The following is a 15,995-nucleotide window of genomic DNA, read 5'->3' on the forward strand; positions in this document are numbered from 1 at the left end:
ACAATGAACAATGCAAATACAAATAAAAAAATAAGACACACACACACACACACACACACTATATTGCCAAAAGTATTGGGTCACCCCCTTCTAATGAACAGGTTTGACTACTTTAGTAATTTCCATGAGTACAAATCTTAATGTTTAAGCATATAATGATATTCTAGGGAATTGTGTGCTTCTAATTTTATTGCAACAGTTTGGACAGGACCCTTTTCTATTCTAACATGACAGTGCCTCTGTGTATAAGGCAAGGTTCAGTTGTGTCAGTGTGGACAGTGTGAACTCCTCTGGTCTGCATTTAAAGTCACACCAGAGGAGTTCAGCTGGGATCAGGACTTGGCTTTCTGCAGACCAGTCAAGTTCTTTCACACTGACTCAATCAATCATGTCTTTCTGAACCGTGTCTTATACACAGAGACACTGTCATGTTAGAATAGAAAAGGGTCCTGTCCAAACTGTTGCAATAAAATTAGAAGCACACAATTCCCTAGAATATCATTATATGCTTAAACATTAAGATTTGTACTCATGGAAATTACTTAAGTAGTCAAACCTGTTCATTAGATGGGGGTGACCCAATACTTTTGGCAATATAGCGTATGTGTGTGTGTGTGTCTTATTTTTTTATTTGTATTTGTATTATATATGCCATTTAATGCTGTGGCGCAAAAAGCCCTACCTTCATAATCACTAAAAGGCTGTCATTCATCTTAGTTCACTGTGATCTCACAAAGTTACGTTATAATCAATGACATTCTCTATGCTGCACAACAAATCTCTTATTTACATCATGCCTAAACTTTGTTATAATGACATGATTCGTGCTGAACACAACACCTGAATAAAAACTTGGCTACACTGCTCAATGCTGCACAAACACGTTGACATAGGAACCAATCTCCAGAGCGCAAACCATAATGCACTGGATATTTTGCCAAATCTGCAAGGAAATATCATTATTACAGCTTTAACTGAGGGTGCTATTGATTTTGTTTGAGGGTGCTTATGAGCCAGGCCTGACATGGGTCAATATTAACTATTGTTGTTTTCTTAATTTTTTTTTCTTACAAAAACAAATGTTTATTATTTGCACAGACACAATGCTTTTTATAACCAATGTTATTCTCACTATTTTCTCTTTTACTTTGTGATTTGCACAGCCATCTCTGGATTTGGCAAAAAGTTCACCTCCTTGTGGTGAGGTAGTACAATTAAAGGTGGGTGCATTTGCTTTACAGTTATTGGACACTTACCATTGCCCATGTTGTAACTGTAATAAGTAAACATGCTTTAAAATAATTTACCAAAAAATTAACACCTGTGTGCGTATGTGTCAGAGAGAGAGAAAGAGAGAGCGAGTGAAAGAAAGAGAAAGAAAGAGCAAGAGGGAAGCTGACTGAGTATAGTGCATTGTATCAAGGTGGCATATTTTTAGCTTCACAGTGCTTATTCTTATTGTTTCCATGTTATTTTAGGGTGTCTAAAATGACAGAGGATGTTTTTGCACTGGAAAAACCTATGAAGTTTCCCTATTATGTTTTAATTTAAAGAGAAGACAACTCAAGAAAGAAAGTGAGAGGGAGAGAAGCTGTCTGGTTGTTCTAGTAAGTATATGACAAAATTTCATATAGCATATTAGAGTTGGATGGTTTGGTTACATTGGTAACCTCTTGGTTATATATGTAACCTTATTTCCCTGTATCAGTAGCTGACATTAAAGGCACATCCCCTGGTGTGATGATTGACTGAGACCTGTATTAAAGCCACAATCTGTAAGATTTTTTTATTAAAATATCCAAAAACCACTAGAACAGTGTTATATATTTTACTGAATTGTGTACTTACATTATCCAAAATGTTTCAAAGAATGTTTAAATCCAGAGAATTAAGCAATTTTAACTAGTGTAACGGACCGTGTCCTTGCATCGCCTGCCAATGATGTCGTACATCTTCGATTTTCCGGTTTTATTTTGTAGAAAACATGGAAACCCCAAAGACACTTTATTATGTTATGCACTTTATTAGACAGGTGATGAACACACAGAGTAGCATTATAACAGAACTTTCAACACACTCAAATGTATCTGGTATGATAAAACAGCACTGTTTTACCTCACATACGCATGACCAGAAGAAGCAGAAGCGGTCGACTGTGGCATAATAAAAGCTCTGCTGCTTTCGAGCCGTGTATCGCGCTCGTCCTTCATTAGCAATTGCTCCAGCAGCCTCGTTTTGCTTCCACGACTTTCAGCCCCACCCTGCTTTATACTCATCATCATCATTGGTCGGGTCCCCTGGTATGGAGCTCGACAATATGTTTCCACAATTCTCTATTCTTGACGATGCTGATCACTTTTGTTTCTTCTTCCCTTTCCACATGGGTGAGTGACTGACTGCTCTTCGCTACGGGGAGAGCTATTTGATTCCGGGCTTTTTGGCTTATGTTGTACTCCTCAATATAGCTCTGGATTTTGTATCTGAAGGATAGGCGAGGGGCTCCTTGCTTGTTCTTGTCACTGACTTCTGAGTGATAGATGGTGTACATGTGGGCTAGTTTGTTCTCTTCCATGCGAAGACAGTGGCCCACAAACTCCAGCTATCGCTTGCGGATGGTCACGCTAACTGGACGTTGTTTGGTCAGTCTGTAGAGTTCCTTGTTTGTCGTATGGGCATCTGCTTGTCTAATTCTCAGCATGGTTCGGTAGCACTTTCTCGCAAACACATCCAGTTCCTCTTCTAGAGCTTTTGTTAGAACCCATGTATCGCAGCTATAAAGCAACACAGATAGACACGTTGCATTAAAGAGCCAAATCCTGAATTCTATCGTTGGCTTCGGTAGTGGAGCGGTAAACAACTTCTTTAACTTGGTAAAGGCCACCCATGCAAGAAAGATACGATTTTTGATGTCTTTCTCCGTCGATATGATGTAGGATCCAAGATACTTGAATTCGTCAACGATTTCAACGTCCTTTCCATTGATTAGTAGATGTTGTTCATTGTCATTTGAAGCATTCATTTGCACTTGGACAGTCTTCTCCTCGTTTAATTCTAGTCTGACTGTGCCGGCTTTTTGTTGTAATTGGGTGAGCTGTTGTTGTGCCCTGGTGAGATCATTTTCCAGGAATGAAATATCGTCGGCATATGCTAAATCGTTAAGCTTGCGTTCGGCTCTAGATTCTTTGGCTATTGCTGTACCGCGTTGCGGCCTCGTGTTACTCCTAGGAGGAGGACCTTTATGTGTAAGGTATCCGAAGCTTCCAGCAGACAGCCTGGAGACGTAGTCTATTACTATGATGAATAGAAACGGAGCTAGAATGTCGCCTTGTAATACTCTAGTTGTGACAGCGAATGGCTCTGAGAGCTGGCCCTCCAAGTACACCTGGCTCGTCGATCCGTCGTACAAGACTCAGATAGCATCAACGATCTTTTGTGGGATGCCATAGTGTCGCAAGATTGCGAACATCATAGGTCTGTCTATCGAGTCATATGCCTTCTTGAAATCGACGAACATGATGTACATGGGTAGTAGTTGAGATCTTGCTCCTTCGATGACTCTACGTAGGATGTGGATCTGCTGTGCGCAGCTGAGCCCGCTCCTGTAGCCTGTAGGTTGTTTCTGAGCAGCTTGTCGATTGGATTCTGAATGCGATTGAGGAGAATGTGATTGTATGTTTTTGCTGCGAAGTTGTTCATCAGCTGTGGGTTGCCCTTCTTGGGCAGTGGGATGATCAGGCTCAATGTCCATTGTTTCGGTGCACTGCAATACTTGTAAACGAGCTCGCAGAGTTTGTGCAATTCATTTACTATGAATTTGCCGCCGTCTTTGAGGACTTCTGCCGTCATTGCATAATCGGGTCCTGGCGACTTGTTCCGCTTAAGCTGCTCAATCGCTCTCACCACATCCTCTCGCGTTGGACTTGCTGTTGAAATAGCGATGTCTGCGCTTGGTTCTGGAAAGTTAACTGTTTCCACCTTCACGCTCTTGTTGTTAAGGAGTTTGCAGAAGTACTTGCCCCAGTCCCTGTTGAGCTCGGTCTTCGAGTTTGGTTGAGAGCCATCGAGCATTCGGACTTTGCTTGCTGCAGAATTTTGTGGTTTCTCTGAGATTTTGTCGATTAGAGTCCACATTGTGCGATACTCGTGTTTTTGGTTTGCCAGTTCGAGAGCTTCTAGTTGAGTGTTAAAGTATGCCTCTTTGTCAGTTTCAAAAGCTGTCTTGACACTCGACTGCTTGTTTCTCCACTGATCTCTCTTTTCTCTCGTTTGATTGCGCTTGAAATCGTCTTTCGACACTTCTTCTTCTGCGATGAGCTGCAACATTGAACTGCTGACCCAGTTTGGCTGTTTTGACTTCGGTCTTTTGCGCAGGACCTTTTCACTCGCTGCTACCAGTGCAGTGTTGAGCATGTCTGCTCTTTGCTGTATTAGGTTCTGGGCATTTTCGGTTTGACTAGACTCGTCAAAAAGAGTGGCGAATTTATTGCAAAGTTCCAGATTGAAATTCGCTTGGATGTTCACATCTTTCAGCTTATCGTTCTGAAAGGCTATGGATGAGCTTCTTGCTGTTCTCAGCGCCAGCTTGAATTTGGCGCTCACCATCTTGTGGTCTGATCCAATGGCACAGGTGTTGTAAGCGCGGCAGTTTTTGACTGATTTCCACCACTTGGTGTTGAATACAATGTGGTCAAGTTGAGTGAAGTCTCCTTTTGGGCTCTTGTATGTGCGTAGTCTCGTCGGTCGATTTCGGAACCATGAGTTTGCTGGGTGTAGGCTTAAAATCTTGCACATGCTGATTAGCCTTCGACCATTGTCGTTCGAGATTGCGTGGTAGCTGAAGTTGCCTACCACTCTAGGATTGGTGTCGTGACTGTCCTTACCAATTCTTGCGTTCAAGTCGCCAGCATGAATGGTGATGGTGCGTGGTGGAATTTACTTTATCAGCTTGTTGAGATCGTCGTAGAACGTGTCTTTTGCTGAAGAATCTGATGTCTCCATCGGGGCATATGCGGACACGAGACATATTTTAGGATTGCCTTCTAAATGCATAGCAATTATGCGTTCTGATTTAGTGGTGACGGAGATGATCGATTGAGCAATTCTGGAGTTATATAGCAAGGCTGATCTGTGGCTTTCCGATGAATCTGTATTTATCATCGTCCAGCTGCTGTATTTCTTGTAGCCCACCGAGTCGGGTGTTCGGAGTCGGTGCTCTTGAAGTGCTACGAGGTCGATATGATATTTCTCGCAGCCAGTTATGATTCGATTGTTTAGGGTTCTAACGTTGTAGGTAGCAACGCTGAACTGCTTGATATTGATATTGCCACTCTTCGCTAATTTGATGTAACCAGTGGCACTTTTTCGACTGGGCGACGACCGTGCCAGCATCTTTTGAATTGTGTTGTGGTTTCATATTGTATTCTTTGCTAAGTTACTCCACAAAGGGTCGCAGGTCCTCAAGCGTGGAACGCAGAAGATTTCACCTTTCAAGGGTCTCCCTTTACTCGCCTATGTCTCACCCCCGCCAGCCTTTCCAGAGTAGAACTCTTTACTTGCCACAGTGGGTTTAAAGTAGCACTGCTGCTGCCCAGGTACTTCAATAGTTACACTTGGTTGGTCCCCATAACCATATTGATCTATGATCCTTTGGTAGGTTACCCGAGCTAGACCCTATTGGATCAGTTTAACATCATGTCCAGGACAATCATACTACGGTGACCTTAATACATTAGCTTATCCATGGACATGATTGCATCGGCTGTGGGGATGAAGACAACAACTCCCAACTCCAACACCACACTAAATCAAGGCGTCATCAATATACGCATTCGTTTCTCTGTTTGTTTTGAATATGCTCCCTCTAGCGGCGAAAACTTACATATTGTGCCTTTAAATCGCACCAATTTATTGGCACATAGCATTCGCACTGCCCACTGAAGCATTGCTTCACTGATGCCTCATGAAGATGTGTTTTCGTTATTATAGACAGATTCCGACAAAGACAACATACACATACATATAAGACATTCACTTTTAAAGATTCCCTTCAATGTTGCATCAGTAGTTAATGCTATGGGAATGATAATAAAAGTGTGATAAAATGTGCCCAGCCTGCCATACACAAATGTCTTCCAAAGATAGTTACAAGCCAAAGCTTGTAAAGAAGCAACACTCCTAGTAGCGTGAGCATGGACACTTCATGGAGCAAAACCTTTGCTATGGCTACTGAAGCAGGCAAACAACTAGCCAGATTTATGTCACTGGCTTGTATGGTCAACACAAATCCTCAAAGCTCAAACCCTCTAAGACAAAATCTGTGCAACCTCTCCTTCTCCTGCAACTCAAAAGTAGGAGGAGTGAAAAATTGTAAAACTACATCCTGCCAGTGAAGCGAAGAAGAAAACACCTTGGGAAGGCCAGCAAGTTTTGGTCTCAGCAAGGTGTTAACAAGACCAGGAGCTAAATCCTAACATAAAGGGCTCACTGTCAAAGTTTGCATTACACTAGTTCTCTTAAGAGAAGTGAGGGTCAGCAAGAGAACCGTCTTGAGCGTCAAAAGCTGATCCAAGACTTATTCTAGAGGCTCAAAAGGAGGTCCAATCAAAGGCTCCAGTGCCGTAGAGAAGTCCCAAGTAAAGTATCAGAGCATCTAGCAGGAAACATTTCCAAAATCAAAGCATCTAGCAGGATGTTTTTATCCTTAGCCAGAGATAGCATTCAGTGCATACCCACCTTCGAAAGACCAATAGCATGAGCCGTGTGCTTAGTATCACAAAGCGATTTCTCAGATTGCCCTGATTGATTTGATTGCCTCAGGGGACAAGCAGTCACCATCTTCCATCTCCTTCAGGACCTTCAGCTGGAACCCCTTCAGGACCGTCATGGTGTGCAGTGGCACACTTGTTCCAACAGCAGCTGACTTGCCGATCAAAGGAGACATAGTCCTACAGGGTTTGAACAGTATATTAGGCCTCAATTTCCTTTAGAGGGCTGACTATGGTGAGAGATGAGCCACTAAAAAGATATTCCATTGCCAGCATCTCTGAATACCCCTGTTCAGCCATCTTAAAAATGGCTGTGAAAACAGAGGCAGTCGAATTAGTAATCTGTGCAGGGAAGGCCTGGTTCCAGGACCCTGAGATCTCACAATGGATCCTATAATCGCGGCAGCGGCTTGCAGAGCAAATGCGTGCCTGCTAACAACCATTCATCCAACTTGGAGTGAGCCCCTGGCAGGACAGACTCATTCCAATCCAGCTTAAGCTTGTCTACAGCATGAGAAATTACATGAAAAAGCTCTATATAAGCTAAAGAAGGGCAAAGGGCAGCCTGAACTCCTCAAAGTCAGATGTGGCGGTAGATAACACATTAAATCTAATAGAGATCACTTTACGAGATTCTGAACTCAGACACAAATCCTCAAATGCAAACTCCTCTGAGACATATTAAGCACGCTATCAGGAGAAAGCAAGAGAGAGAAAACCGAAGGCTTGCGCTCCATAGCTTCAGGTTTAAATGCCAGCCCATGCAATGCCTCAGCAGCTGCAGAGCAAGCAACATGGAGAAGAGACAGTTTCTAGCAATATCTGACAATAAATTGGTGTAATTGGATATAGGCTTCAGCCAATCGTCACATCAGCTACTGACACAGCGTTGAAGTGAACCTATGAAAGATAAACAAAAACATACATGACATTATGAGTAATTTTTTTATATCATGAAAACATACTCCCCTATTACTATAAAGTATTCATTCTCGTTGTTGATAATTGGCGATATTGCAATTTTTTATAACATTTACAACAATTGAATTTGTATTGTTTGTCTGTGTGTGTGTGTGTGTGTGTTTCAAAGCCAACCAGGACTGGAATCACAGGACTATAGGTCTGGGTCATAAATCAAAGGCGACAACAGTGTTCACTCTGAAAGCCAGACAGTAAGTAACCTTATAATTTGAAATTCTGAAATCTAAAAATGACAGTCTTAATCCAGTGGTTGGCAGTGAGACTGAATCAAGTTACTTAAGTTCAAGTTCAAGTTCAAGTTTATTTGTATAGCGCTTTTTACCATACAAATCGTTGCAAAGCAGCTCTACAGGAAATTAAGTTTCTACAATATATTTATATATTGCAGAACCTTAATATATTTAACTTATGGCAAAATTTGGTAATTCTGTATGTTGTCTGAGCTTTGGCATCCTTTGAGGTCCTCTGAAGGGTTGGCATCATCTTTTCTCAGGTGTTCGGTTATATCAGATCATTTAAGGGTTGGATCCAGACTGAAGCTTCTGTACTTCTGTAATTCCTAGTTACAAATGTGAAAAAGCTCTACCTCCTTTAGTGGCTACCTATTAAGTTCTGTATCATTTACAAAATATTATTACTTGCCTATAAGACCCTAAATAGTTTAGCTCCTGCGTACCTAACTTGTCTTCTACTACACTACAATGCAACCCGCTCCCTAAGGTCGCAAAACTCTGGACTTTTGATAGTACCTAGGATAGCAAAGTCCACTAAAGGAAGTAGAGCTTTTTCACATTTGTAACTAGTAATTACAGAAGTACAGAAGCTTCAGTCTGGATCCAACCTTTAAATGATCTGAGATAACCGAACACCTGAGAAAAGATGATGCCAATCTTAGGGAGCGGGTTGCATTGTAGCGTAGTAGAAGACAAGTTAGGTACGCAGGAGCTAAACTATTTAGGGGCTTATAGGCAAGTAATAATATTTTGTAAATGATACAGAGCTTAATAGGTAGCTAGTGCAGAGACTGTAAAATTGGGGTAATATGATCATATTTTCTTGACCTGGTAAGAACTCTAGCAGCTGCATTTTGGACTGTAGCTTGTTTATTGAAGATGCAGGACAACCACCTAGAAGTGCATTACAATAGTCCAGTCTAGAGGTCATGAATGCATGAATTAGCTTTTCAGAAACAGGTAGCATGCTTCGAAGCTTGGCAATGTTTCTAAGATGGAAGAATGCTGTTTTTGTAACATGGGAAATATGATTTTCAAAGGACAAGTTGCTGTCTAATATAACACCCAGATTTTTGACTTTAGAGGATGTAACAGTAATTGTAATCCAAGAGATTTTGTGTACTGTTTTTTGGTCCAATAAGTAATATCTCTCTCTTATCTGAATTTAATAGGAGGAAATTATTGGTCATCCAATCTTTTATATTTTTTACACAATCTATTAGCTTAGATAGTTTAGAAGTTTCATCTTGTCTTGTTGAGATATATAGTCGAGTATCATCAGCATAACAATGAAAACTAATCCCGTATTTTCTAATAATATTACCAAGAGGCAACATGTATATTGAAAATAGCAGAGGACCTAGGACAGATCCTTGTGGTACTCCATACTTTACTGGTGATAATTGAGATGACTCCCCATTTAAATGAACAAAGTGGTAGCGATCGGACAGGTAGGATCTAAACCATCTTAAAGCCTGCCATTGAATACCAGTATAGTTTTGTAATCGATCTATGAGTATGTCATGGTCTATAGTGTCGAACGCAGCACTAAGATCAAGTAATACTAGCAATTAGATGCAGCCTTGGTCTGAAGCAAGAAGCAAGTCATTTGTCATTTTAACAAGTGCGGTTTCTGTACTATGGTGAGGCCTGAAACCTGAATGAAATTCTTCATAGAGATCATTTTTTTACAAGAAGGAGCACAATTGAGCAGACACAACTTTTTCTAAAATTTTAGACATAAACGGAAGATTTGAAATGGGTCTGTAATTTGCCAGTTCATTAGAATCTAGTTGTGGTTTCTTAATAAGAGGCTTAATAACCGCCAGCTTGAATGGTTTTGGGACGTGACCTAAAGATAACGATGAGTTGAAATCCCTATATCACTATCGATATCACTATATATTGTTGCAACACCGCCGCCATGACCAGTCTGACGGGGCTCATGTTTATAACAGTAGCTTGGTGGAGTAGACTCATTTAGACCAAAATATTAATTTGGTTTAAGCCAGGTTTCAGTCAGGCAGAGTACATCAAAATTATTATCTGTGATCATTTCATTTACACTAACTGCTTTGGGTGCGAGTGATTTAATGTTTAGGAGCCCAAGCTTTAAAAATAGTTTCTGTTCATTTATTTTGCGTTTTTCTGGTTTAATCACGATCAGATTTTTAGATCCTGCATTAAATTTATATTTTGACCTCACTATTCGGGGAACAGAAACAGTCTGTATAGATTGGACAACGCAAGTTCTTCTATCATTTAAGTGGGTAGAACAAAAGTCATCATAGTAGTTATTTTAGAATTGGCTTACTAGTCAAATGGAGCGTAGCGTCCTGGAGATGTTGTCCGACAGGAGTTCCACAGGAGTGTAAATAGCATCAATTAGATGCTATTTACACCAAGTGCAAATAGCATATTTTTTGGCAGCGGCTATTTGCACTAAGTGTAAATAGCGATAGACGCTATTTACACCAAGTGCAAATAGCATTTTTTTTAGTGACAGATGCTATTTACACTAAGTGCAAATTGCGATTCTGTTACGGGGCTGACGAGACGTGAGACGTGCGGATCCATGTGCAAAGCTTTATTATAAAACATGGTGAGACAGGCAGGGTCAAACAGTGGCAAACAGGTATGGCAAGGGCAAGACAAAGCAATCCGTGGAGCAAGCGTGGGTCGACGATCAGTGAACAGTATCCAAAGGGGCAAGGCAGAGAGATAATCCAGAGACGAGAGCAATAATCCAAACGGGGAGCGAACACAGTCCAAACGGCAAGGCAAAGGGGTAAATCCAGTAAACACGGGCAGGGTCAGACACGGCAGGAAAACAAGGCAAGACTAAGACTAGAACAATGGCTCTGTAAAGTTGCTATCGCTGGGTTAGTGATAAACGCTAACAATACTCGGCCCCGAGCAAGAGGAAGTCCCAGGCTTAAATACAGTGATACTGATTGAGAAATGGTGATCAGGTGTGGGCGAAATAGTGAACAGCTGTGAATGTCGTCAGTGCAAAGGATTATGGGAAATTGAGTCCAATGTGTTGTGAGTGAAAAAGTCATAGTGGTGAACAGGTGACCTCTAGTGGTGGTTAATCGGGAGAGCATGGACCAGATTCGTGACAGATGGATTCTATTTACACTAAGTGAAAATAGCAATATTTTTTAACGATATGCTATTTACACTAAGTGCAAATAGCTATAAATTCTATTTACACTGTTAAAATAGCAAGATTTTCTGCTATTTATAATACTTATTGCAAATAGTGGCAGTTATCTGCACCTCAGTATTGTAGTACATTATAAAACAGTATGCAATAATAACGTACTGAGTGTAAATTATAATTTTAATTCAAATTTATTAAATGGATGCCACCTTATTGGGACAATAAAGCCCTCCCTACACCTACCCTAACCCTACCCGATACTTTATTTTCAACTTTTTGATTATTTCCTTCATTTTTATTGAAAATTAATGCCTTTCTGATGCGATATGAGATTTGAAAAGGGAGAAAAAAATGTTTGGCAAAAGGTGGGCTCGAACTCGGGTCGATCGCGTCAAAAAGCATACGCCTTAAAATGAAAACGATCCTCGTCTACACTGGCGTTTTCACTGCATTTCAGAACCGATCACTGTCTACACTACACAACCGAAAACACGTCACATGACCATTCATGCAGGTACAACCGTAGATAGGTATAGGTAGATTCCCTATTATTAAGATGACGGAAATATCTACGTGCTTGGAGCGGTCGAATGGGGCATCTACCAATACATATCTATGGTACAACAATGAGCATGATGCTAATGAATATGGGCAGCCACGCCATCTTTTTCAAAAGTCTCCGTTTTGCTCCATTTACACTGAAATGCAACCCCAGAGTTTTCAAACTAAAACGGGGTCTGCAGCGTTTTCAAAAGTCTCCATTTTAGAGGGTCAAAAACGCCGGAGTAATGTAAATGACAGGTGTAACCGTAGCAAAAGTTATGCATTTTAAAACGAAAACGCACTAGTGTAAACGGGGCCTTAAACTTTTTCACACTGTCCATCCATTTTAAAATACATGCTTTATTCATATGGAAATAGGGTAACACTTTACAATACTGTTTCTTACTTACTGCATAACTAATAAGCAATTACTGAAGAACTAACAGGTAATTATTCATTAACACTTAACTAACTACTGTTAACGACTAATCAGTATGTAAAAATTTTTATGATTGTGTTAAGTAACAGTTAGCTAATCAATAACTAATGTATTCTGTCATACTGTCACGAACTCAGCCTCTGTGGCTCCCTCCGACCACCAGAGGGCACCATCACCTGAGTATGAACCATCATTGGACTCCATTTCCCACATACCCCGTACCTGTGGCTGATTACACTCACAGTTGTTTTCCATTGACTCTGATCTATTTAAACTGTTCTCTCTGATTCCTCATTGCGAAGTCTTGTCTTGCCATGCAAACATTTCTGAGCGTTTATTCTGTGTGTGATTCCCCGTGTATGACCTGGACTGTTTACTGGACTCTGATTCTCTGCCGCCTGCCTATTCAAATTCAATCTGCTTTGTCATTTGATTATCCTGTGTGTTTGCCGCCTGCCCTGATCTCTAGCCTGAACTCTGACTTTGATTCTGCCTTATCTACGTTGTGTTTGAAGCCCGTGATTGAACTCAGCCTGTTTGACTTGCATTCTGTCTTAATAAAGCTGCACATGGATCCTAACGTCACTGACTCCTCGTTACACATACCTCCTGAAAACTACTATGAATTATCTACTAGTTAAGGTTCAAGAAAAATAACTATGAAGTAACTACTAATGAACAGTCATACACAAATACATTGAGTTGTGACCCTTTCATATAAATGTTATTAGCAGTAGTAGTGGTAGTAATAGCAGTATGAAAGTGCAATATAAATAAATGCAATACATTTTACAGAGGTTTTGCCTGTGTAGTGAATTGTTTTGTGAGTGTGTTTTGTAAGAAATCAGCTTCAGATAGGAACCCCACCACCTCTCCAGTGCCTTGTGATAACTTACCTTTTTATATTTTTTTATATTTTTATATAGTTTTTATATTTTATATACAGTACTGTATGTGTGCCTCCTCAATCAATTCCTGTATGTAAGGCAAGGACTGAGGGAAAGTGAAAATACAGGTAACCCATTAGTAATTAATAAAGAATTATCAAATAATTCTGCAGGACTTATTTTGAACCTGAAACAGTAGGCCTATTCTATAGTGAACATTAGTTATATTACATTAGTTGTATTAGTTATATCACTGAGGCGCGTTACGCACAATGGCCCTGCTCATTTGTAGCCAAAGACTAGCATCCAGTTCTTCACGGGAACAACTGAATGCCGGTTCACACCTGGTCAAGGCAGAGGCAGGCAGGCACACACTCACATTCCCTCATTCAGGTATTGCTAATAAGGCCTGAATGTCCTGAACTGTGTTTGTAGGCCAACGTAGCAGAGGTGATTCATGGGCATCCATAAAATTCACTGGATCTGAGCAGAGAGAGAGCACGATACAGCTATTGCTTCCTGCACTAGTCAATGGAAAAAAACTGGTCAACCATCCCTGCTAGAAAAGATGTTTGAATACTAAGCTTTGAAATTTGTGACCATGTGTTGTGTTTATTTACGATGAGAAACAGCTATTAGTGTAGACCTGGGAGTGTTCTTCTTCACATCTATCTGCAACAAGTTTTTTTTTCCAATGCCAAAATTTGAAACTTTTTTTTTTGTTGAACTGTAAATCTTTTATAGTTTCCTAGTCATACAACTTCTACTGTCAGCTCAGGAGTGCGGTGATCATTCATGATAGGGATTTCTTGCTTCTGGACAGTTTTTAATTGGTTAAACTTACTATTAAGTTAAAACTTACCCTTATTACAACAAACCTTGGTCTTCCTTGTTTTAATCGTTATTGAACTGCCAAAAAAGTAATTAACCTGTTATTATTAAATGATTATGGTAGCTCCTTTATAGCATTGTATAGCATTAATGAATAATTTAACAGATGAGTGTGGCAGCAATGTTGAAGTTGCTTTATGCCTGAAATTATAGAGTATTGTATGAAAGTGCATGAAAAAAACGGCAAAAAATTGCATGTAAGTAATATATTGTGTTGTTAAAATTTAAACGGGAACTGTTGCTTTTGTTTTCAACACATTTGGCATGTATTTGACATAGACAAATCATATCAAGCAGTGAAATCACTAGCTGAGTTTCCATTGCAGATTTACGCAAAACTTTTGTGATATTTTATAAATGTTGATTAAAAAACCTACTGCGAAATGACGCCGTTTCCATTAACCGATGTTATGAAACTAAAATGTAATTATTTCCTCTCGTGATAAATCATGGCGACGGATGTTGGTAGGTTTTCGTACTGTATATATCGTAGCCACCGCACTAGCCATTATTTTTAAACGAAGAGACATAGGTGTGTATCTTTAGTGAAAAAGCGGAGAGCCGCTTCTGGGACGCCTCTGAAATGTGCCGCAGTGTGGCTGGTATAAACACCAAGTATTGACTCGAGTGTCTGTGATCAGCTCCGGTGGCTGTGTTGGAGCCGTTATACAGTGTAAATAAGGGATTATCCATCCAAGCATTATTGGTAAGGAATACCCCTTACACTTGAGAGCGGCCACATATGAGGTGTTTCTTGGAGTGACTTTTGTGAATTTTACGCACGGCAGGTGACCTGTAAATGTGAAAATTGCAGTTTTCATTGGAGTTTTGCGAAACATCCCTTTTTCGAATTGCCTGAAAAACTACCTCATGCGAGCGTAAAATATTTTTTTTGTGATATGTGGGAGTTTTTGCGAAATTGACGTGTTTCCATTGGATGTATTTTCAATTCGCATTTTCAGTTTTGCGCAATGTGAAAGGTAATGGAAATGCAGCTACTGACAGTAACATTAACTTAACATCTTGCTGGCACTCTACAGGACCTGACAGGATACAACTCGTGAGCTAAAACATTCAGTATGGGTTGCAATAAAATTAAAATCTTCTTAACTTTGTTACATCACTTCTTGCATTGTTACAAATGACTCAATGTCTCAAAAATGGCTCTTTATGCTTCATATAAACTATAGATCAATAGCAGACTGACCCTTGGGTCCATGTTCAGAACATAGAAGCCACATGTAAACTGTCTGTAATACAACATTTAAGGGTGAAGAGTGTAATTTTTTCCCAGCTCTTATCTCAGTGTAATACACAGATTTAACCATAAGTAAGTCATCCTTATGTTGACCCCTGAAAAGGATGTTCACTGTACACTGGGTGGGTCAGATGGTAAAGAGGGGAAATGTTAGGTTTGAAAAAAGTCATTATTTTTTGTCATTCAATTTGTTTATACCAATGGAACTGATATTTCACACTTCACCTTGAAAAAAATGTCTTTCATTTGATTGTAATGCCTTCTTTGTATCCTATGTTGTTCTTCACAGATTATTTGGGAATTCTGTATCTGTGTTCTAACCGAACAGCATGGCCAAAGATATTAACAGCCAACTTTGGGCAAGACAGCTCCAAACAACGTCCTCCTCCTGGCCAACAGAACACATGAAGGCAGCGGAGAGCGATGACTCCAGTCGCACAATATCAACAAACTAAACAGGTCAATCAGTGTAACTTGATAATGCCTACAGTAAATCTTGAAATCTGTGTGTGCATTACTCTGAAAACAAGCGAACATGTTCTCATTAGAGCTGCACAGCGAGTGACTTACGGAGAAGTGTGATTCCGTCTTTCTCTTCTTACTTGGGAAATGCTTTTCACTCCCCTCTCAGGAATGGAGGAAATCGCAATGTTAGGACACTTAGAAAAACTTCATAGGTTTTTCCTAAAAGAAAAAAAAAAAAGAATCATGAACATGGGAACTATAACACACATCTCTATGCTAAGTCCTTTAACTCAACATTCCAGAATGAAAAAAAAAATCCTGTTTGTTTGTTTTTGTCTTTTTTCTTCTTTCTCTTGCTATGTGCTATA

The 15,995-nt window shown here is 40.1% G+C and overlaps 1 protein-coding gene across 1 annotated transcript in view; it reads left to right on the top strand.

Annotated features, from left to right (window-relative positions):
- The window catches only part of LOC306848932 (protein bassoon-like), a 71,912-nt gene extending 56,364 nt beyond the window's left edge, over positions 1-15,548 (top strand). The window contains exons 10-13 of the mRNA XM_079383721.1: positions 1,164-1,220; positions 1,479-1,607; positions 7,855-7,936; positions 15,452-15,548. Coding sequence (XP_079239847.1) covers positions 1,164-1,204 — 41 coding nt within the window. The 3' untranslated portion in view covers positions 1,205-1,220; positions 1,479-1,607; positions 7,855-7,936; positions 15,452-15,548. The remainder of the gene's footprint in view (positions 1-1,163; positions 1,221-1,478; positions 1,608-7,854; positions 7,937-15,451) is intronic.
- Positions 15,549-15,995: the final 447 nt, after the last annotated feature.

Source organism: Barbus barbus (genome assembly GCF_936440315.1).
Source record: "Barbus barbus genome assembly, chromosome: 29".
NCBI lineage: Eukaryota > Metazoa > Chordata > Actinopteri > Cypriniformes > Cyprinidae > Barbus > Barbus barbus.